Source organism: Odocoileus virginianus, chromosome 20, assembly GCF_023699985.2.
Source record: "Odocoileus virginianus isolate 20LAN1187 ecotype Illinois chromosome 20, Ovbor_1.2, whole genome shotgun sequence".
NCBI lineage: Eukaryota > Metazoa > Chordata > Mammalia > Artiodactyla > Cervidae > Odocoileus > Odocoileus virginianus.
Genome location: NC_069693.1, coordinates 6,299,024 through 6,321,208, shown reverse-complemented (window position 1 = coordinate 6,321,208; position 22,185 = coordinate 6,299,024). Strand labels below are relative to the sequence as shown.

Genomic DNA, 22,185 nt, shown 5'->3' with positions numbered 1-22,185 from the left:
CTTCGGAGTCTGAGTCACTGGGCCCGCTTCCTGGCTGTTGCAGGACACCAGGCTTCATGCACTGACCCATCTTTTTCTGAGGGTAACTAGTGCCCTCTGTGGGTCAGTGGCAAGTTAAATCGTGGCTCTGCCCTCAAGGAGCCCACAGTCCTGAGGGGAACCGAGGCGACTTGAATCACCCTTGTCCTTGTCACAGCCCAGGGTGTTGTGTTGGAGGCAGCACTGGGCCAGGCCCCAGCCTGACAGAGGCTGGGGCGGGGGGTGGCGGTTGTGGAGGTTAGGGCAGCAGGGTGCAAAGCAGGCCTCCTGAACCCCAGGAACTAGGGAGGGCCCGGAAGCTTCCACCACATGGGACTACAGGAAGTTGTATATTTACTGAGGAGGGGAAACGGGGAAGAAGCGGGTGTGCAGACTTCACGAGGACTAGGAGAACAGGGGTAGGGCACGGGCCTTTTGGGGAAGCCCCTGGATGTTGGATGGCTGAGGAGGCTGGAGAGGGTCCAAGGGAGACTCTGGAGGAGGCCTGAGCAAGAATTGTCTGGGCGGAGGAGGGACACGAGCAGAGATTGACAGGTTTTGGGGGGAGGAGTCTGGGGTCTGGCCCTATGCCTTCAGAACCAGAGCCAGCCTTTGGGAAGATGCTGAGCTTGGGAAGAGCCACTGGTCCGCTAGTGGTTAAGGCTCTGTGCCCCCAGTGCAGGGGGCTTAGGTTCAATCCTTGATCAGGGAACTATTAATAGATCCCAAACTAAAAGATCCCTCCTGCTGAAACAAAGATCCTATGTCCTCAACTAAGACCTGGTGCAGCCAAGCAATTATTTTTCTTTTAAAAGGACTTCTCTCGTGGTCCAGAGGTTAAGACTCCACCAGCCAATGCAGGGAACGTGGGTTCCGATCCCTGCTCTGGGAAGATTCCACATGCCACGGGGCAACTAAACCCCTGAGCCGCAACTACTCAAACCTGCGCTCTAGAGCCCGTTCTCCCCAGAGAAGTTACCACAATGAGATGCCTACACACAACTAGAGTAGCCTCCACTTGCCACAGCTTGAGAAAGCCCACATGCAGCCAGGGAGACCCAGCACAGCCAAAATAAACGAATAAAATTTTTAAAAAGAAGGGGACTCTGAAAAGGGGATTATGGAGAATAAGGTCACTGGGATAGCCACAGTTGGTTGTCACCTCTCTGTCCCCCTCTGTGTCTTTGCCTTTCTCTGACCCCCTGTCTCTGTCTCCCTGGGTCTCCTGTCTCCCCTCATCCCCTGATCCCTCTCCAACAGCCCTACTTCAGGTCACCTTTATCACGCCCTTCCTCTCCCTCTACCTGGGAGCACTTTCCAGGTCACTGCTCCTTTAGCCCAAGACTAAAGGTCTTTGGGCTGAGGTATGCAATTTGGTGAATGAATAACTCAGGCCCCATTGTGACTGTGTGCCTGGGGCAACTGCCCCTCCCCCACAGGCTTTCCCCAGAGACACCCAGAGAGGGGCGAGATGGAGGTCTGATAAAGTAGCTGTGAGGGGAGACTGAGTCACCGCCCAGAGAGAGGGGACAATATGGCCACAGGCAGGAGCCCAGGGAAACCATCAAGGGAACTAAAAAGACAGTAAGACTCAGAGACAAAGCACTCAGGGCAGCACCCTGGGGGAGGCGGCCAGACTTGGGGCCCAGCAAGGCCCAGTTCCCCGGGTCCCAGCCAGACTGCAGTCCACCCCCCAGGAGATGAGGTCAGTGAGCGGGCCTCACCCGCCCCCCCCACCCCCACCGCCGGAGCCCCTTCCGGAGCTGAGTTCAGCATGACTCAGCGCGGCTGCTAGCCTGGCTCTGGGCCAAGACACCCCGTGAGGACCCCAGATACCAGCCTGGCTGGCCTCCCCCTGATCAGGGGGTACTCTGCCCAAGCTGCTTGGAGAAACTTCTCTGCAAGGAGGGGCCCTGACCTCTGCCCCCAACACCCCTGCGGCCTCAGCTTTCTGCCCCAGCCCCTGCCAACTGCCTCCATTAGGGCACTTACAGAGGGTCAAATTCTTTGTTTCTCCTTTTCCCCCAACAACGGGGAGCTCCTTGAGGGCAGAGTCCTGTTGTGAACCAGATCTGCCACACAGGCACTAGCCTGGCCCAGATACACTTTAAAAACATCCATTGGTTGAAGACAGACATCCAACCACAGGTCCCCAGGCCCTTCTTGTTTACCCGGGAACCAGGGCTTCTCTGTGATCTTGAAGAATGTGTCAGGCAAGACAGGGACAACTTCAGAGAGGTTACTTCAGAGCCAAAAAAGAATTTTCAGTTTCTGGCTGCCTTCAAAATAATCTTCAGGAAATCCAGTCTCAGAGACCCCCCACAAAGTTCCAGTTCACCTCCTCCCAAACTCAGTTCCCAGAAAAAAAAAGAGGCTCCTAAAATAGACCCTAGGTATTCCAAGTGGCCCAGACTATCTTCCCAGGACTCCAAAAGATTCTCCAAGACTCCTGACCTTAAAAAGCCCTTACAAGGCTTCCAGAAACATTCCCCCCCCCCACTCTGGGGCTGAACCCCAGGGCTCTACAGCTGTCTTCTTAATCTTGCAGATCACCTCCAGGGTCTAAAGACCTTCCCCAGGAAGTTTCCAAAAAAATAGGGACTTCCACTGAACTCTAAAGCTGCAGAAACTCCCCCCACCCGGACTTTTGAACCCCAAGGCTCCAGGCCCTTGGGGTTCCCAGAAATATCATCTCACAATTTTCCAAACTTCTCACGGCTCCGGGGACCCTCTTATCTCCCAGAGCAAATGCCAGTCTTCTGGAGGTTTCCGCACCTCTAAGGAACCCCCAGGGTTCCAGTAACGTCCATGCTCTGACACAACGCCAGAATCCAGCTTACTTTCCTGAGACACCCTGGAGGATCCAGGGATCATTACTTTGCAGGGCTCCCAGTGTCTTCATTAATCGTTCACCTATCAGCGAGACCCCTCCAGAATCCCTTGGCTTCCCAGAATTAGCCCCAAAGCCCTTGCATAATGCGAAAACCCACAGCCCCCATATCCCATTTCACAACTCCCTTCTGGTACAGGCACATGACTCTTCCACCTCGGGGCGGGGAGCTGGAAGCTCCATCTGCTCCTGATTGGTCACTCGCGGGCACCAGTTCCCGCCTCCCGCCACCGCAGATTGGCCCACCGCTCTCCCTGACCGCCCCACTTCCGAGGGCCCGCGCGCTATAAAAGAAGCCGCCTTGCCCATCGGCTTTTGAAGTGCGCTCGGCGGCCCCGCGGATCTGTCTCTTGCTTCAACAGTGCTTGGACGGAACAGACCCAGGGACGCCCCTTGCTCCAGCCTCCGACTACCCTCCAACCTTTTTTCCAGTCGCAATCTCCGGAGTCAGCCACTCAGCTGTCCGCGATCACCGGGACCAGCCACCATTTTTTAACTCCTTACTACCGACCAATCATGAGCTCCCAGATTCGTCAGAATTATTCTACCGAGGTGGAGGCCGCCGTCAACCGCCTGGTTAACATGCAACTGCGGGCCTCCTACACCTACCTCTCTCTGGTGAGGTTCCCCAAGACGCCCCCAGCCCAAGTTTCCCTCAGCTGCGCACCTCCGGCCCTCTGCGCACGCGCTGGCCTTCTTTGTCCCCTTCGATAGTGCAGAGTCCGGTTGCCTGGCCTCGCCTCCTGCTTACCATTGTTCCCGCCATCTCTTCCTGCAGGGCTTCTATTTCGACCGCGACGATGTGGCTCTGGAGGGTGTGGGTCACTTTTTTCGCGAATTGGCCAAGGAGAAGCGCGAGGGCGCGGAGCGTCTCTTGAAACTGCAAAACCAGCGTGGCGGCCGCGCCCTCTTCCTGGACGTGCAGGTAAATAGTGTGTGGGCAGCGGACTACATCTCCCAACAACCCCTTCGCTAGAGACCCCTTGACTGTAGCGGTTTGGGTACCGCATAGGCTCTTGGGAGGCCGAGTTCAGTCTTGTGTGGATTGTTTGTTGTGGCTGGAAATGGCAGTGCAGCCGTTCACTCAAGACGTGGCGGTCCAGGACGCAGCGTGTTGTGTCTTGGGACGTGTAGTTTGTAGGATACTGAGGATGAAAGATACACGCTCTTGGGCTTTTTTTTTTTTTTTCTGACTAAATTCTTTACTCTGGCAACTACTGGAAAATCAGTTTTTAGTCCTTTCTAGAGTGTCTAGTACTGAGCCGTTTCTGTTTTCGTTATAGAAGCCATCTCAAGATGAGTGGGGTAAAACCCAGGACGCTATGGAAGCCGCCCTTCTCGTAGAGAAGAACCTGAATCAAGCCCTGTTGGATCTGCATGGCCTGGCTTCTGCCCGCGGAGACCCCCACGTAAGTATCTCTTTTCATGTCTGCCCATCCTAAGACCTTACTCAGAATGATCCTTACATTTCAGCTAAGCACTGACCATTTGAATGAGCAGATTCTCTTCTTAGACTCACTCTTCGATCTGTCCCATTATTAGATCTGTAAGTGGCAACATTTTCTCTTGTGTTCCTCAGATCTGTGATTTCCTGGAGAACCACTTCCTAGATGAGGAAGTGAAACTCATCAAGAAGATGGGTGACCACCTGACCAACCTCCGCAGGCTGGCTGGTCCCCAGGCTGGGTTGGGCGAGTATCTCTTCGAGAGGCTCACCCTCAAGCACGACTAGGAGCTTCTGGAGACCAGTGGCCTTTGAAGAACCCACCTAACATCAGGGCTGCCTGAAGCCCCTCTCTGCAGCTACTAGGCAGCTTTTTAACATCCTGGAGCCCTCTTTCAAGCCTTGGACCAAATGGAAACAATAAAGCTTTTTGCAGCACATCCTGGTTTTGTGTCTGTATCAGGGTGGGGAAAAGGTGGGGTCTCTTTTCACATAGCTGGCTGGACTGGGCTGGCAAGGAGAAAGGAGTTGATTCTGTTTACTGTTCTAAGACATAACACCTGTGAGTGTTGCAGTAGTGGGTTCTCTGCTTCACCATGCTGTTAACTGCTCTTCCTAAAATGGTAGAGCCCAGACTCCAGGGAGAATCTGGTAAAACCTGGGGTTGGTAACTGGAAGCAGACAGCTGTTAATCAGTAACTAGAAACTGGTTCAGATGAGTTATGTTGCCAGGCACTTGCCAAGCTCTGAAAGTTACTGTCTGTGGCTCAATTCTGGGAGGCTCAGTATTAGAGTTGCCAGCTCCTTTATGTGGGTGATTGAGACAATTACTGTGTAAATTACCCATAGTAATCAGGATGCACACCCAGATCTGACCTCCAAAGGCTGTTTGTGTAGAATTCAAGGCACATAATGGGTAGAATCCGGCCCATGGGTCTGAGCAGCTGAGAGCACATCATGCGAAACAGGTACTGAGCCAGGGTTCAGGGCTCAGCACTATGAAATTATCCAAATGGGAACAGAAGCTTGAAGATGACTTAACAGGCAGCTGCTATGTGCAAGTGGGGGCGGGGTGTGGGGGAAGGGGGACAAAAGCTGACCCCTACCCCCATCCTGTTTTTGGTAGACAAGCACCATGCCCTTTCTGGTAATTCTGGTGGGGGAGGGGACTTCTGGTGTCTGGTGCAAACAGTGGCTAACAGAAGGAAGATAACACGTCCAAATTCAAACAATCAGAGCTTTCCCCTGAAAAGCGATTGGTTTGGAGATGCACATGTAGCCTAGGGAAGATTAGAACTGAGTTTTTTTCCCACAAATAGCCATCCAGGGGGACAGTAAGGCCAAAGTGCAGAGGCCAGAGTCCCTAGTAGAAACATGGGCTGAACTAGTGCTGTCCAACAGAACTTTTTGCAATGATGGAAATGTACTCCATCTGTGCTGTCCAATGGGGTAGCCATAGGCCACATGTGGCCACCCTTGCATATGACTAGTGCTACTGAGTAATTTAAATAGCCACATACGGCTCATGGCTACCCTGCAGGTCCTTTTCCCAGAGACAGCCCCTTTCTGCCAAAGAGCTTGAGCCAACTTTGCCACTTAAGGTCAAGTCTAAAACAAAGAGAGGCGCCTTTGAAATAACACTGGAATCCAATAGCAAGCCAAATCTCTAAGACAGTAGAGTGAGACAAGGGAACGGGAACCCAGCCATGGGCAGGGGGAGGAATCAGAGTAAAGAGGAGCAGGAGGGTGGGGGGAGGAAGGCGGGGCCAGGATTCAGGTCCACCATGCCCTCACGTCAGATTAGACCTGAGATTCTTAAATATATATGTATTTTTTCATCTCTGGACACACTTCAATCACACCCCTTCTGCCTTCCCCTCCCAACTGCAAACCAAGTGCAGCAGACACAGCACAGCACACGTGAGGGGGCCCCTCCCTTTCACCAAAGCTGGGGGCAGGGCACAGCTTGGGGATGGAAGAGCCTCGAAGTGAGGTAAATATGGAGGTTCTAGAATCCAGTGGGCTGAGTTCTAGATTGGGGGGATGGGACCAGGATGCAGCACAGAGGCAAGGTTCTAGAATCAGCAGCTGAGACTTAGAACCCAGTGGTTTCATGATGGGTCTAGCGGTTGGGGGTTGTTTGGGGGAGGGTGCAGGAGAAGACAGTCAGTTGTCCTCAGCAGAGGGATTCCCTGGAGGCCACAGGAGTCTAGAGATATGGGGGAATTCAGATTCAGGGGAGGAGGAGTAGGGTCTGGTCCAGAAAAGGCCAGAAAGGCATCTAGACCAAGACGGTGTTCTCCAGTAGGAATGAGAAGACAAGTGGTTCTGCCCCCACTTGCTTGGCCAAAGTGCAGAGGAAGAAGGGAGTTGGGGTGGAGGGATCCTCCAGGCAGAGTTGGACACCCCAGGGAGGGCTCGTCAGAGTAAACAGGAGTGCACTGGCCTGGAGCCCGAGTTCTGGAGTTGAAATAGAGGACCTGCACTCAGTGAAGTCCCTGAAAGGGCGCCAGCTCTGGACTTGATTGTCTCATTCTCAGGGACGCCACGTGGTTTCCAGTGCTCCGTGGCGCCCTGGCCAGGCCTGCACATGGCAGACTCTGTATACTGTAGAATTAGTAAGCACACGGGTTTCTAGGAGCCCCAGCATAAAAGGCAACAGAGCAGGTTTCTGAAAACCTCTGGCACCACGGCAGGGCAATGGCAGATCCCTGGCCTCTGGGACGGCCCGGGGGGACTCCAGGGCACAAGAAAGGCACAGTGTTGTGGATACTGGAGTGTTGGGGATTCCAAGAGCGGGGCTAGAGGGGCTGGAGTATATGGCGGAGGAGGTGGGGCTGTGGACCCCACAGAGGGTTGAAGATCTTGAGTGAAGTTTTCGGACAGCGCCATTCCACATCCATTCTCTGGATAAGGGAGGCAGGGTTGGCGGGGCAGGCGCGGGAAGGGGTAGTGTGGGGTTGGGGATTTAGTTGCGTTCCTCGCCCAGGGAGCTGGCGGGGCTAAGGGGTTCGCTGGGGGTGCTGAGTGAGCTGGAGGGCGCCGTGTCCACCGACCCGCGCTTGCTCCCGGTGGAAGAGGTGCAGGAGGCGCGGCGCGGCCACTCGGGCGCGCGGATGTTGCGCCGGTCCTTGGCGGCCTCCTCGTCCTCGTCGTAGCGCTCGCCATCTTCATCCGGTGGTAAGTCCCGGGGTTCCTCCTCATCCTCACTCTGGTGTGGGCTGGAGTGTCGCGACAGCGAAGGTGATGGTGGCACTGAGGCTGGCCGTGGGTAGCGGTAGCCCTGGGTCTGTATACGGAGGTGTGGGCATAAACCGCAGAGTGAGCAGAGGCCCCCTACAGCCAGCCTGGGCGTCCAACGTCCCTGAGGCCTTGTGACTTCAGGAGGGACACCTCGTCCCACCCCCTTTCTAGCTCCTGGCCCACTAGAGGGACCTTTGGATCCACTTACCGCGTCAGCCTCGTGAGGCTCGTAGGTGAAGTATTCTGGAAAGGCCTTGGCCAGCGCCATGTGGCGCGCTGACATGTAGTACTTGTTGGAGGGAAAGAAGGGGGTGGGCATCAGAGGGCAGAAGCAGACCTCGCGCCCCGAGATTTGGCGACAGGGCAAGTCCTGGCTACACCTTTAATCAGATAAGCACACCCCCGGGCAATTTCCAGTTGGCCAACGAAGTCCAAGGCTCCACCTCTTATGTAGATAAGCAGGGCTATGAATGGACAGCCTCTGAGCCACACCCACTAAGAGGGTGGGATTCTCCAATCAGGTACCTCTTTGGCCACACCCTATGCAAATAGAGAACTTCCAACCCAGGTATCTTCTGGACGTTAGTTTCTTAAAAGGACAGCAAGCGTTACAAAAAAGAGAGCGTGCCCTTTGTGCCAGCTTTCGAGGCTTGGGGAATCAGACACCCAGAGTCGGAAGTGACTGATTCACCGGCAGAGGACAGGGAGGGGAGTTATACCCGGCCTAGGTATTTCCAGTCCAGAAGGTCAGAGAGGCGCTCCGTTCGGTTCCGCTGGATAATGCGCTGCCTTCGGCTCTGCTGGCAGAAGCTGTAGAGGAAGGAGGTGAGCTGCGAGCAGGAATCATCCAGGCTGCGGAATCGCCGGTCCAGAATGTAGATGCCTGTCGGGGCCAGGACGGGGGTCTCAGAGAACAGACTGAAACCTTCATTCTCTCTGGGACTCTGCGAGCACCGGGAGGCCTCCCTCCCACCGGCACTAAGGAGTCCACTCCCTCCTCTTAGTGGCCCAAGAGGACCAAGTGGACGCCCCTCTTTCCCAGTATTCAAGAATTTCGGCTCTCAGTCCGGACGCTGACCGTAAGCTGAGGGGTCTGCGATGTGTTCCTCCATGAAGCAGCCGAACCCGGAGAGGTTGGTGGAGACACTGGGGATACCCATTACCGTGCACTCAGCTGCGGGAAAGTGTGAGAAAGGTCTGCTTACTTTCCCCTCTTTACAGTAGTGTCTTAAATCCCAATAAAAGCTTCAATGGCGCCCTCTACTGGAGCCTCTAACAAGTGCCGGGCGCTGTGCTGAGCAAATCAGAGGCCAGAAAAATCAAGCTGTGCATTAGCCCACGAGTGATAGTCCCTATTTCTTAGAGGGGACGCTAAGAGGTCCAGAAAAGGGAATTCACTTTCCCCAAGGGCTCAGGGTAAGAAAAAGTCTATAATTGGGCAATAAGGATGCTAATCTATTGAACCTGGTACTCTGGGCCAGAGTGGACCATTTTAATGAATCCTTACAACCTGTAAGATACTTTGCTGTGCCAGGTTACACTGTTTTGGTTTTCATAGCTTCATAGTCTGTTTTGTTGTTCTTGTTGTTGGTTTGTTTGTTTTGTTTTGTTGCTTTTTTTTGCCACACTGTGAGGAATGTGGGATCTTAGTTCCCCAACCAGAGATGGAACAACCCCCCAACACCTGCATAGGGAGCCAGGAACCTCAATCACTGGACCACCACAGAAGTCCCCGTAGTCTGTTTTGATAGGAGGTAGGATAAGAGCTCTCATTATTACTAACCCTGTGTGCAGAGCACGTTCTATACCTCATTTACTACCTTAAATAATGCTGAGAAATGCTTCAAGGAGTTTATTATACTTCTTATGTGTTTCTAAAAATATCTGTCAGCTGCATATGTAAGCACTACATATGACAAGGCTTATTAAAAAAAAAAACAGAGGCTAGAGGTAGCACTTCTAGCTCAGTGGGTAAAGAATCTGCCTGCAATGGAGGAGACCTGGGTTCAATTCCCTAGTCAAGAAGATCCCCTGAAGAAGGAAATGGCAACCCACTCCAGTATTCTTGCCTGGGGAATCCCATGGACAGAGGAGCCTGGCGGGCTACAGTCCATGGGGTCGCAAAGGGTCGGACACAACTTAGTGACTAAACCACCACCACCATGGGAAAAATAGGGTTGGGGCTGGTCACATCATTTTAACTGTGGATGAAAACGAAACTGGCAAGTTTCCTAATCATCACATAAGCACTATTTAAAAGATTTGTCAAATTACTCATCACTGAAGAAATACTACAGCAAATGTGGTATTTATTTTGCCTTAAAAACATACGAAAGTAGCTGGACTGTTAGCAAACTGTGCATTTAGCTGTTGTTGTTTGCGGAAACCAAACAGCAGCAAACAGAGAAATCACGTGTGAACTCTGACATCAGCCCTCTAGTTACTCATCACATGAGCTGCTGTGTCACAGAAACACATGAACAGACTGTTCCCATTGTTCCTCTTTCGCAAGGGTGGAGCTTGGAGCTCAGGGAGGGCGAGTCCCTTGGCTCAGGATCATGCCAGATGCTGAACTCACCTGGTGTGTAGCCCCAAGGCTCATAGTAGGAGGGGAAGACCCCAAGGTGGCAGCCACGGACAAACTCCTCATAGTCCACGGGGAGCAGAGGGCTCGTAGAGGACAGGAACTCTGGGTGAAAAATCACCTGGCAGAGAATCAAGGGCTCAGCCTGAGCACCTTATTTAGCTCCTCCCTGGGTAGAAGGAGATCCCAGGGTGCTCCCTGGATGGGATGCAAGACTTGACAAAAGCCACACAAGTCAGTGTCAGGACAAAGATAGGAATCCAAGGCTGTCTGCCTCGGAAGCAAAGTTCTTTCTAAACACTGCAATCCTTTCATAAACTAGGGGAGATGGGGAACGTGAGGGTCAGGCTCCATCCCTTGTATCACACGCCTTCCTCCTAAACCACTCCCCCCGCCTTTGCCCAACCCCACCCTGGCCAGTGCGCTCACCTTGACTCTGTCAGCACTACTGTTGAAGAGGCCGATTCGGCGGATGGTTGTCAAGATGGGGTCCGAGGAGTCATCCAGCATATTGTGGGTACACACAGGAGGGAAAGATTGCCGCTGTAGGGGCCACAAGTGGGGATAGGGGGGTCAGGGAAGGGCCAGAGGGCTCCCTCCTTCCCCATAAGCCATGCTGATCCTGGGGATTTGAGGGGACCACAATTGTCACCAGGTTGTGGAGGAACAAACCCAGGAGATTACCAGGAGTTGTAGATTTCCTACTTGGCTCTATCTGTAAAGGTTTTCATTTCCCTTTAACCACCATGAGCTGAAATGAAACTATAATCTTCAGCTGTCTTTGAGGCAGAACCAGGGTTAACATGCCTCACAGAATACAGGGAACTGTAGCTACACTTGTTCTGTACTCTGGGCTGTCATCAAAGAAACCCAAAGGGATTATAACTCCCAGCAATTGATGGGGGCAGAGACTGTGCCTTTCAGGGACTGCTTGCTTGGAGTTACAGTTTTCTTATGAAAATCCTGGATCTCCTTCTCTCCACCTCCACCCTCAAAAGCCCACACTCAAAAGAAACCACAGTTCCCACGAGTCACTGGAGGAAGACAAAGCTAGTGCAATAGCAGTCCCAGGGATTGCTGGGATGTATAGTTCTTCGCAGCTGTCCCATCATTCTTCTCATTAAAAAATCTACTCATCTTCAGTTTACTGACTCCAGGAGCCCAGGAAATGACAACTCCCAGCAGCCTCATGACAAAAACATCCTCAGTGAGGCCAACTGCCTTTAGGAACTTTGGGAAATTATAGTTTGGCCAAAAACAGGTCACACCTTATCTGAGCAACTTGGCTGTCTTGGTTTCCATTCCCCAGGTAATGGATCACCAACACTGACCACAGATGCCAAAAACCCATGACTCCAGAGAAGAAAAGAACTCTAATTCCCAGAAGTCTCTGGGGGCAGGGAGAGTCAAGGCAGCCAAAAAAAAAGCCCCAAGGGCTGCTGGCAGTTGTAGTTCTCATTCTGTGGCTGCCAATTTTTCCCCAAGGTTTTCCATCCCTCTAATTAGCCCCAGGTATGTAAAGAAGCTACAACTCCCAGGACTATCTGGGAACTTAGAAACAACCAATGGGAGAAGAAACATCAACTGCTGAGAATTTTCAATGTTCTTCAAGGAGTGTTTCAGCTGACCCCAGTCTACCCCCAGAGGACCAACAAAACTACCACTCCCAGCAGCCTCTGGGGAAAGAGGTAGAGGTAGCATGCAGCAAAGCCCAAAGTCAGCAGGGAGTTGTAGTTCTCCTTTTGTGGTGACCTTCACAAAGAGTCCGACACAACTGAGCGTCTAACACTTTCATTATTGACTTTAGTCTAAGGTCCCTTCTACCTTTTGCTCGTGGATTCCCCAAGGACTCAAAGGAACTACAACTCCCAGCAGCCTCTGTGGCAGAATAAGCTGTGGGAAATCAGGCTGCCCTAAAGGCTTCTGGGAATTGAAGTTATACCAGTCAGCTCACACCCTTCTGACTTCAAAATTGATTCCTGGAATAAGGGCTTGGCGATAAAGCAGAACTCCCAGCCATCTCTGGGGTCAGAGCTAACATGGCAGTCTGCCTTAGGGACTGCTGCTGGGAATCGCCATCTCTCGACTCGGGAGTCCAAACCATACCTGTGTGGCAAAGATGGCTCTCTTCATCATAGTGAAGTCCTCCTTGTCCAGCATCTTGTTCATGTCTGGGAGGCTCCCCCTGTAAGGCGAGCAGGGGGATGCATCTGGGCATGGGTGACGAGAGGGTTTAGCGCCCAGGAGGATGCAGGGCTGAGGGCAGGGCACTCACACCAGCAAGGATTCGTAAAGCTTCCTCCCAAACTTTTCCTTCACTGTGTTGGCCGTATCCCTGGAGGAAGCAGAACGACAACATTACATAGAGACCAGCTGCCATTCATTGTTAGGCTGGGAAGTTGAGGTCTGAGCAGAGAGAAGCCCTGGGGATTTCTGGGCTGGAGGATGGGGACTCAGGGAATTAGGTCCTGGAAGGTTTGTCTTCCTTGTGCCTTGCATCAGCTGTGTGGCCAGGGACAGATGGCCTTCCCTCTCTGACTTCCGTGACTCATCTGTCAGACAGGATAAAAATAGAAGCAACCTCAAAGGTTTGCAGTGCGAATTCGATGAGGTCATGACAAAAAATGCACAGTGCCCGGCACACAGCGAGCCTTCCAGAAATGTCAGCTATTATTAGGATTTGTGCTAGTGATGCTAAACCCCATTTTATTAAAAGGGAAAATTACGTCCTGAGAGGGGAAAATGTATGGACACAAGTAAAGCTAGCCAAGTGCCACCCTACAATGTCATTGACATTCGTCTGTTCAATGTCCTCTCAGAGCTCTGGCTTCATTTTCTACCCCATCTCCCTAGGGCGTTCTGCTCCATCCCCATTGGCTTCCTTGCTGTTTCTCAAACATGCCCCAGGGCCTTTGCACTTGCTGTTCCCTCTGCCTGAAATGCTGTTCCCCAGATATACACAATGCTCTCTCCCTCATTTCCTCTCTTGGTCTCTACTTGCTGGTACTTTCTCACTGTGACCTGTCCTGACAACCCCATCTCATACTCCAGTCCTTTTTTTTTTTTTTTTTTTTTGGCCAGAGCACTGTCTATAGAACTTTCTAGAATGTGAACTCAATGAGGGCAAGGATTTTATTTTTCTGGTTCACAACTGTGTTCCCAGTGCCTGGAACAGCACCTGGCACACAGTAGGAGCTCAAGGAATAGCCAGCCGATGGCTAGTGAGTGGGTTTTATAGGTGAAGAAACTGAGGCTTGGACTTCCCTGATGGTCCAGTGGTTAAGAATCCACGTGCCAATGGAGGGGACACAGGTTTGATCCCTGGTCTAGGAAATCCCACATGCCCTAGGCAACTAACCTGTGCACCACAACTAGTGACACCACACTCTAGAGCCTGCAAGCCACAACTACTGAAGCCTGTGCACCCTGGAGCCCGTGCTCCGCAACAAGAGAAGCCACCGCAATGAAATGCCTGCTCACTGCAACTCAAGGGTAGCCCCAGCTCAATATGACTAGAGAAAGCCCATGTGCAGCAACAAAGACCCAGGTGCAGCCAAAAATAAAATAATTAATTAAAAAAAAAAACAACTGAGGCTTGTGCAACTACGAGTTCACATGCTAAACTAAAGATCCCGTGTGCTGCAACTAAGACTCAGGGAAGCCAAATAAATAATTAATATTAAAAGAAAAAAGAGGTCTTCCCTGATAACTCAGTGGGTAAAGAATCTGCCTGCAATGCAGGAGACCCAGGTTCAATTCCTGGGTCAGGAAGATCCTTGGAGAAGGGAAAGGCTACCCACTCCAGTATTCTGACCTGGAGAGCTCCATGGACTGTATAGTCCATGGGGTTGCAAAGAGTCAGACATGACTGAGCGACTTTCACTCCCACAACTGTATATGACACAATGCAGGGGACACGGGTTCAATCCCTGGTCCAGGAAGATTCCACATCCCATGGAGCAACTAAGCCCGAGCTCCACAACTGAACTGAGCCCATGCAGTGAAACTAGAGAGTAACCCCCGCTCATCACAACTAGAGAAAGCCCATGCACAGCAATGAAGACCCAGCACACCCAAGAAAAGAAGGAAAAGAGAAAGGCTTGAGAGGCTGAGTGGTTGGCCTCAAGTTACAAAGCCAGAGTGGGAGAGGGCATGAGCTGAACTCGCTAGTTGGATATTAGAGCCCTGGTCCTGCTGTCACGTTCACCCTGCCTGTAACTGCAACTTCATACTGCCCCAGGGCTGGAGACATCTGCAGCAAGTGACTCTGCTAGGAATCAGGTCAGGGATGGGTTGATCATGTTACAGATCACAAAACTGAGACTCCAGGAGAAACGGGAGACCCAGAGCACAGAGCTGGGAGTGGGAGCAGCAGGAAATGCTGGGCCAAGGACTGCTGACCAAAGCTGCTTGCGCACGGCCTGGCCCTTAAGGGTTTCCACGTTGAAATTGTTGGTCCGAGCTGGCATGATGAAGAAGGCGACCACCGTCTGCTCGCTGCCATTCACCTGGGGCAGAGGAAAGGGAGGGCTTTGTGTGTGTGTGTATATATGTGTGAGTGAGAATCACATGGGAGAAGGCTGAGACCACCCACCCTTTTCCACCCTCCAAGACCACTAAGACCCTGCCACGTCCCTTCCTGTTAAGAATATAGGACAGGGCTACCATCCCCACTGGGACTCTGATCTTCCTTCTGAGTCATCCCCACACTCCCATTTTATACATAGGTTTCCCTGCCCCTACCTCCCCAGGTCTCCATTCTCATTCTCCTTGACCCCTTGCAGCCCAGGCCTTACTCTGAGCAGATAGTTGAGCCGGGCCAAGGCCTCCAGGAAGACGTCAGCCCCCTTGTTGGAGAACTCGTAGCGGCCGGCGATAAAGAAGTACAAGGTCTTGTCCAAGTTGAAATCTAGGTGCCTAAAGAAGCCACAACCCAGGGTGAAGCCAAGACCCTCACCCACTCACCGCAGCCTCCAAACTACAAACCCCAGAAGCCACAGGGGCAAAGAATATCTTAGGACAGAGGCATCATGGGAGCTCATCATGGGAACTGTGGTTCTTTTCTCCTTAGACAGGGATTTCCTTAAATACTCAGCCGTTGTGCTGGTGCTCAAGAACTCAAGAGACAGGGCTCTCAGATCTCCCCTCTGTTGGCCCCAGGAATCTGGGCTCCCAACCCCCTCCTCTTTTGAGACCTAAGTATCTGGCCTACATACCCATAAAAATGGCCCCGCACAAACTCCTGGATTCGAGCCTTGCTCTGAGCATGGAGGTTCTGGAACTCATGCATGGCAGAGAATTTCTTCACATTCAGTCCATTGGGGGTCACGATATCTGGGATTGGGGGAGAAGGTCCCACATTTCATTTCTTCATTCAGATCAATGTGGCTGAATGAATAAATGAAGGAAAGACCCCTTTCCTTTCACAATGTCTTTGTTTCGATAGCTCCTCTGTGAGTTCCTGTGGTGACCCAATTGCCTACCACTTAGACACCTTCTTGCCCAATGTTGCTTGCTTATATTCAGAAGCCTAACCACAACTCCCATCAGCCCCTGTGAATGGCTAACTAAACAGGGAACAGATCAGCATCAAGGCTTCTGGGAGTTGTAGTTCTTTCGTTTCCCTTACACTACCGTGAGCTGGGGGAATGAATGTCCCCATCCTGTTTCTCTACCATCAAGCCTCTTTTATGGCCCCAACTGTTTCCTATTGTCATAGAATTAAAGTGTATCAGTGAAAAACTATAACCCCCACCAGCTGCTGGGGTAAAATTCCAGGAACATAAGGAGCTGTCCAGCCAAAGGCCTTGCACCCATCGACAATGGATGCTCTAGTTTGGAAAGAATAATTGGTTCCAACACTGCTTTTCTCAAAAATAAAATCCAAGGAACCTCCTTCCTCTTTGTAAGACCAATATCTATATTAGTCAGTAAAATAATTTTACCATTTCTGAAATTAAAGAAACTACACCTCCCATTAGCCTCTAGGGTATACAGTCAGGCAGCCTCATATTTAGGTCAGCAACCTATGGCCTTCTGGGAGTTGTAGTTCTCTGCTCTTTACAGGGGGAAAAAAAAAAAAGTTGGTTCAGGCCTTGGCATAGACTACCTCGTTTACATCTGTGGTCCCCAGCCAATTTCCTACCTGGTTTCCTTTTGAGTAGGTGCTGAGCCTCGATGGCGGTGATCTGGGACACGGTAGTGAAGACATGAGCGCAGTGGGCTGCGGCCCGTTCCATGCAGTAGCGGTGATAGATTTGCCTTTCACCTGCTTCCTTGTCCACGTTGAACTGGGCAGGCAGAAAGGGCAATCAGGTTAGAAGGACTGGGGAAAGACAGAAGGTCCGGTCTCTAGTGTCTTAGGGGAGATGGGGGCTGGAAGATGGACTCCTGGGTCTGAGGGTGAAGAGGACTTGGGATTTGGACTCCTGGGTCCTAGGAGAAGAGGGAACTTGATCCCCTTGGGCTTTGAAGACAGCTTTGGGCTGTCTTGTAACATTGGCAACCCCCATTTGCCACACTCCCAGCTCACATTCTCCAGGTTGTTGTAGAAGTCCACAGCCCCAGCACACAAGTATCGCCCCAGCAGCGTGGCATGGGTGGTGAAGATGGTAGCCACGGGCAGCCGCCGGGCGCGGCATAGGCAGAGTCCGACGCCCGCCAACCACTCGTGGAAGTGTGCGACCACATGTGGTTTCTCCTCGCTCTGGGCCAGGAACTGTGGGGCAACAGAGACAGGGCCGCTGTGTCTCCATGTATTTTGTGAAGACAACCAGTGATCCCCCACGTAGATGGGAAGCAGGAGAGCGGTAAATCTACCCCCACTACTGTACAGAGTGGGTGGTGACCTACTGCAATCCCCATCAGACAAGGACCTCTCAACCCTTGAGGCCGCTGGACTAGCTGACCCATCCCCAGAGGCTGATGGGAGCTGTTTTTTTGACCAACCTTCTAAGTCCCAGCAGGGATGAATTGGAAAGACCAAAGTTTTCCCCAGGTCATGAACACAATTCTTGGAGACCCTTTATGGCAGTCAAGCGTAGACCTGTACCCAACACTTGCTGAAAGACTACAACTCCCAGGATGCCATAGAAGCAGCCAGTTTATAAAATGTCCCAAGGTGTAGGGGGAAAAAAAGCATCTTGAGCCTTTTAAAACCTAAAAGAGGGTCAGTAACAAGATTCCTGGTTCTCATATAGGCTGGGAATTCCTAAACATCCGGAGCCCCATCTGAAAGCCAAGTCTAGCCCAATATGGGATGAGAGAATTACAACTCCCAGAATTCCCTGGGGTGAGCCTTCCCGTCAAGCCAGCCTCCTCTAGAGCTAGGGGCTTGCAATTTCCATATTTCGAAGACTGGAGTAAATGATCTGGAGTTGAGATTGGCTCTCTGAGAAAAGAAGAATCTAGGCCCCTGGATGTCCATGTTCCCAAAGATTAGAGCTAATCCCTGGATTAAAGGACTACAATTCCCAGAATGCTCAGGCAGAAGAGACAACAACCACCCTCCGATCACCTGGCAACCCTCTGGCCAGGGGCTGATGGGCATTTTAATCTGGGACCTGGGGTCAAAAGCAGTGACACGGACAGTGGGGCCTACCTCACCCAGGAACCAGGTGGTGAGGAAGCCAAAAAGGACGGCGTCGTTGGCCTCCCGGTCGTACCAGGGCACCCCAATGTTGCATGTGTCCCACAGCTCCCCCTTCCAGCGCTCCAGGGCCCAGGCTGAGGCCCCCACATCGAGGAGCACCACCAGGGGGCCCCCCTCGATCAGCCAGCGCCCGAAATACACCTGCAGAGGGAACACAGGAAGGCTTAAGGTCTTGGCCACCTGTCTCTAGACACAGCATCTGTGTTTCTCCCATCCCCAGGCAGACGTCCGGGCTCATAGCCTGGGTTCTTCTACCTTCTTTTTCTTTGCCTGCTGCTAATTTTTCACCCATGGCCTTATTTCTCCGTTTGCTGTTAGTTATTCCTCCCACAATCTTTTCTCATCTCGGCCGTGGCATCTCACCCCATTCCTTGCTTCGTTTCTTTCTTTTCAAAAGCTTTATTTTGCCACACCGCACAGCATGTGGGATCTTAGTTCCTGATCAGGGATTGAACTTGCGCCCCCTGCGTGGAAAGTGCAGAGTCTTAACTGCTGCACCACCAGGAAAGTCCCCCTTGCTTAGTGTCTATAACGGCTGTGTCCCTTCACTACTTATAACCCACATTGCACATGTCCTGTCTCCGTGCCCCATACTGCCTTGTTTATCCACCCTGCTGATCATTTCTCCAACCCGCTGCCACATTTCTCCCACCAGTCATCAAGTAGCTTTCTCCCATCAACTTTCCTTTCTGTGGCTCACTGGCTGCTTCTTTTTACCCTTCTCGCTGCCTTGTTTCTGATTCTTTCACCATATATGTCACCTGCTTCCTCTCTCCCCTGCCCCCAGCCCATCTTATACTCTGCAGCCTCCTTTCTAATACTGCCCGCCCACTTTCCACACCCTGGGGCTACCGCTGCAGTGTTTCTAAGCCTCCAGGTTGGATTTCTGCCCCCTGCTATGTTTCTCTGATCTGCTGGCTTCCTCCAGATTCCTGTGGCCCAGCTTCTGGGCCTGCTGCCACACCTCCATCCGGCTGAGCCACCCTACTCCTCCCCACGTGGCTTTTCCCTGATGCCCCTCCCCCTCCCAGCTGTTGTCTGCCCTTTTGCTGGGGGGGCTATTCTTAGGCCCCCAGCACGTGGACAGCAGCTGCCTTAGGGTTCCTCAGGGACACAGTCCCTCCTGATTGGACTCCAGACCCCATCCCAAACCGGAGGCTGTGAATGAATGAAGGCAAGCCTGTACCTCTCCCTCCCAGAACCCAACCTGCCCTGCTGCCTAACCTCTGTTCTCATCGTCTTCACTGGGTGCCTGGCACTCTCCCCCTCGTCTTTTTAATTCCCAACTCCACCCATCCGAAACTCTGTCCCCTGGGTCTGCCTGCCTCTCTTCCTCAGTTACCCATCTTCCTCTCTCCTTTGAGACCCTTCTCTCTAAAACATCAGGCTACCTCTCTTTCCTATCTAGATTCTATTTCCCTGTTGCCCTAACCACTGGGCCACCACCACTTTTGGGGACACTCATCACGTCTCCATCAGCTATCTAATTTGTCTACCTGCCCACCTCACTCTGCAAGCTGTTTTAAGTAATAATGATGTGATAATAATAACCGCGAAGATAATAGCTCACAGACAGCGTGAACTGCATGCCAGGACCTGGGTTGAAGACTTTTTATGAGCTATTTCATCCTCCCAAGAAATTTCTACAGTGGATGTTATCAGCATGTTCATCAGTCAAGGTCGCATGGGAGGAAGCAGAGAAGGTGAATTTTGTGTGTGAGAACCATTTTTAAAGTCTTTAATGAATTTGTTACAATATTGTTTCTGTTTTATGTTTTGTTTCTTTGGCAACCAAGGATGTGGGATCTTAGCTTCCTGACCAGGGATCAAACCCACAACCTCCTGCATTGGAAGGTGAAGTCTTAATCACTGGACTGCCTGGGAAGTCCCCAGAGAAGATGAATTTGAACTTCATGCTCCAGAACAACTGCTCTGACCTCCTGCCTCACCCCCACCCCACACCCACCAGGTTTTCTCTGTCCATCTAGCTCTTTTCCTCTCTCTGCATCTGAGGATCTTGGCCTCTTCCTCTTAGGGCCATGTTTTAGTCTGTCTTGTACCTGCTGTCTGTGTTTATTCACCAATGTCCTAGAGCTGGGGGTTCACCCACTCACTTCACAGAGTCCTGTATCTCTCTGAGTGTCTGTCAATCTTAGCTCCTCTGTGTCTGCCTGGGAAAGTACTGGGCCATCCTGAGTTTCTATCCAGGCCTCCCTGTCTCCCTGGGGCTGTCCACCCCCTGCTCTTTCTCCTTCCGCTGCCCCCACCCCGCGCTCGGCAGGGCCATGTCCCACCTTGCAGCCCTTGCCGTTCATGGAGTCCAGTGTCCTCTTCAGGGCCGGGGTCGGGGGTTCCAGCAGTTCCACCTGGGTCCTCACGCCCTGCTCCGTGTACGGTCCCACCAGGTAGTAGTTGTCACCCCACTCGTCCCCCGTCACCTTTGCCTTCGTCTGCAGCACGGTGTAGATGCCACCCACTGTGGGCCCAAGTACACGAGGACAGGCCCCAGCTGAGGTCTACACATCTGGGGCCTGGGGAGAGGCACAGGTGCACAGGAGCCCCGGACCTCTGGCTCAGTGGGAAGAGGGAACTGGGAGCCCACACTTCAGGGTCAGAGGGAGGAGGGGAGAGGGGGTTGATGGATGGTACTCCTGGGTCGATGGGAGGAGGGGGCTGGGGTCAGGACTTGGGAGGGAGGAGAGGGTTCAGGCTGGACTTCTGAGCCTGAGAGAAGGGACTGGGGGCCTTGGCTCCCAGGTGTGAGAGAATTATGGGCTGGGGCCAAGGAGGACAGAAGCTGACAAGGGTTATCAGGGTCCAGGTTCTTGAATTGCCAGCTTAAGGGAGCTGGGTTTAAATTCCCAGTCAGGCTCCAGGACACAATAAGGGAGAATCCCTCTTCATGGCCTCATTTAGGTTCCCACAGTTGTCCCAAAGAAGCCAGAGCTGTCATCCCTCACCCACCAGGGACTCTGCCGACCTGTCCCCCAGTTCTCTCTCCCCACATGGGGACACAGGCACACATGCCCCTGCCCCTCCCATGACTCCATTCCAGACTCCTTACCCCCTGCAGCCTGGACCCTGGCGATCCATGGCTCCATGTTTGCAGACACCCGCAGCCCCGCCACCCCCTGCCCCCTTTTCTCTCCCAAAACTCAGCAATGCAAAATCCCAACTTCCTTCCTTCTGTGGAGCTAGACAAACCCATAATATCAGGCCCTTTGGAGCCTGGGACCCAGAAATCCAGGCCCCCAGCCACTCCCATCCCAGGGCCCAGCCCCTGACCAATTTAGGACTTCCCAGTCTTCCCCCAATCCAGCGCGCATGTGTCTGAGGCCACAGGTTCCTCTATGCCTCCAAACCTGGAGCTCAGGCACTCAGAACCCTGCCATCCAGGCCCCAATGCTCTCTCACCCTAGGATCTAAGAATTAGGGTCTCCAGCCTCCTCGTGTATTTACTCTCAAATGACCAATTCCCCAAATTCTCCCACCACGATGCGTGCATCCCATCTCCAAGTGGGCTCTCTTCCAAATCCGGAGTTACATCCCAAGATCCTTCCCCACCTAGGGCCACAGTTCTTAAGTGCCAAGCCCTCCCCCCGGCATCTTCTTCCGATTGAGGACCCAAACTTCTGGTCTTTTTCATTTTAACCCCCTCTCCCCTAGGACCCAGGACCTGGGTTTCCAGGCTCCTTTCATCTTACGCGACTCATCCCCTCCCTCCAGGGCCCAGGAGACAAACTCCAGCCCCTCTCCAAGGGCACAGGAGTCACAGGCTCCTTGCCCAGGACCCAAGAATCATGCCATGCAGCCTCGTACGCTGTTACTCAATATTCCGGGCCCCCATCCCCGCCTGCTCGTCTCGTCCGGTCCCTCTGCCCGGTTTGCTCACCCTTGTTGGCCACCTCCCAGGCCACCTCGAAGAGCACTGTGTTCTCCAGGTCGAATTCATCCTCCCAGTCCTCCAGTCCTGGCAGGGAGGACATGGACAAAGTGCGGTTTAGAGGCATGGCCGACGCGGTTAGAGGGCTCCGGGGGGCCACTGGTGGGCGCCCCGGAGGTGTCGAAGGAATGCACTGGGCAGGGCGCTGGGCCAGATAGCTGGTGCCCGACGGGAAGCTCGCACCGCCCTCGGCTTCCTATTGCACGACCGCACCCCCGCCCGGAGCGGTCAGACCAGGGCAGCAAGCGGCCGCAGCGTCACTGAGCCCCTTGGGGCTCCTGCAGAGAAACCTTGCGGCCACCAGGAGGCGGTGCCCGCCCCCCCGGCCAACGCCATTGGTCTGCGTCCGGGGGCGGGGCTCCCGCGTCTTCTCATTGGTGGACAGTGTAGCGTTCACTCGGCTCGGCCCCGC

The 22,185-nt window shown here is 52.9% G+C and overlaps 2 protein-coding genes across 2 annotated transcripts; one reads left to right on the top strand and one right to left on the bottom strand.

Moving 5' to 3' along the window:
- Nucleotides 1-3,215: 3,215 nt before the first annotated feature.
- FTL (ferritin light chain) lies at nt 3,216-4,797 on the top strand. Its single transcript, XM_070450552.1, has 4 exons — nt 3,216-3,526; nt 3,687-3,833; nt 4,192-4,317; nt 4,488-4,797. Exons 1-4 carry the CDS (start codon nt 3,425-3,427, stop codon nt 4,638-4,640), a joined length of 528 nt encoding a protein of 175 aa, XP_070306653.1. The 5' UTR covers nt 3,216-3,424; the 3' UTR covers nt 4,641-4,797.
- Nucleotides 4,798-6,164: 1,367 nt separating this feature from the next.
- GYS1 (glycogen synthase 1) lies at nt 6,165-22,071 on the bottom strand. Its single transcript, XM_020885570.2, has 16 exons — nt 21,723-22,071; nt 20,125-20,306; nt 17,780-17,971; nt 16,712-16,897; nt 16,325-16,469; nt 15,396-15,513; nt 14,976-15,096; nt 14,581-14,687; nt 12,455-12,514; nt 12,286-12,364; nt 10,609-10,722; nt 10,174-10,300; nt 8,674-8,769; nt 8,315-8,478; nt 7,804-7,884; nt 6,165-7,641 (listed from the first exon to the last, which is right to left on the bottom strand). Exons 1-16 carry the CDS (start codon nt 21,838-21,840, stop codon nt 7,321-7,323), a joined length of 2,211 nt encoding a protein of 736 aa, XP_020741229.1. The 5' UTR covers nt 21,841-22,071; the 3' UTR covers nt 6,165-7,320.
- Between the last annotated feature and the right edge of the window lie 114 nt (nt 22,072-22,185).

What these genes read in the sequence shown, in the direction of transcription:
- GYS1 (XM_020885570.2), bottom strand. Translation starts at nt 21,840, where the DNA reads ATGCCTCTAAACCGCACTTTGTCCATGTCCTCCCTGCCAGGACTGGAG. An exon ending in GGCTCAACTATCTGCTCAGA is followed by an intron (nt 14,688 to 14,975) that starts GTAAGGCCTGGG and finishes CCTCTGCCCCAG; the next exon opens with GTGAATGGCAGCGAGCAGAC. An exon ending in GTAGTGCTGACAGAGTCAAG is followed by an intron (nt 10,301 to 10,608) that starts GTGAGCGCACTG and finishes ATTCTCTGCCAG; the next exon opens with GTGATTTTTCACCCAGAGTT.
- FTL (XM_070450552.1), top strand. Translation starts at nt 3,425, where the DNA reads ATGAGCTCCCAGATTCGTCAGAATTATTCTACCGAGGTGGAGGCCGCC. An exon ending in CCCTCTTCCTGGACGTGCAG is followed by an intron (nt 3,834 to 4,191) that starts GTAAATAGTGTG and finishes TTTTCGTTATAG; the next exon opens with AAGCCATCTCAAGATGAGTG. An exon ending in CTGCCCGCGGAGACCCCCAC is followed by an intron (nt 4,318 to 4,487) that starts GTAAGTATCTCT and finishes TGTGTTCCTCAG; the next exon opens with ATCTGTGATTTCCTGGAGAA.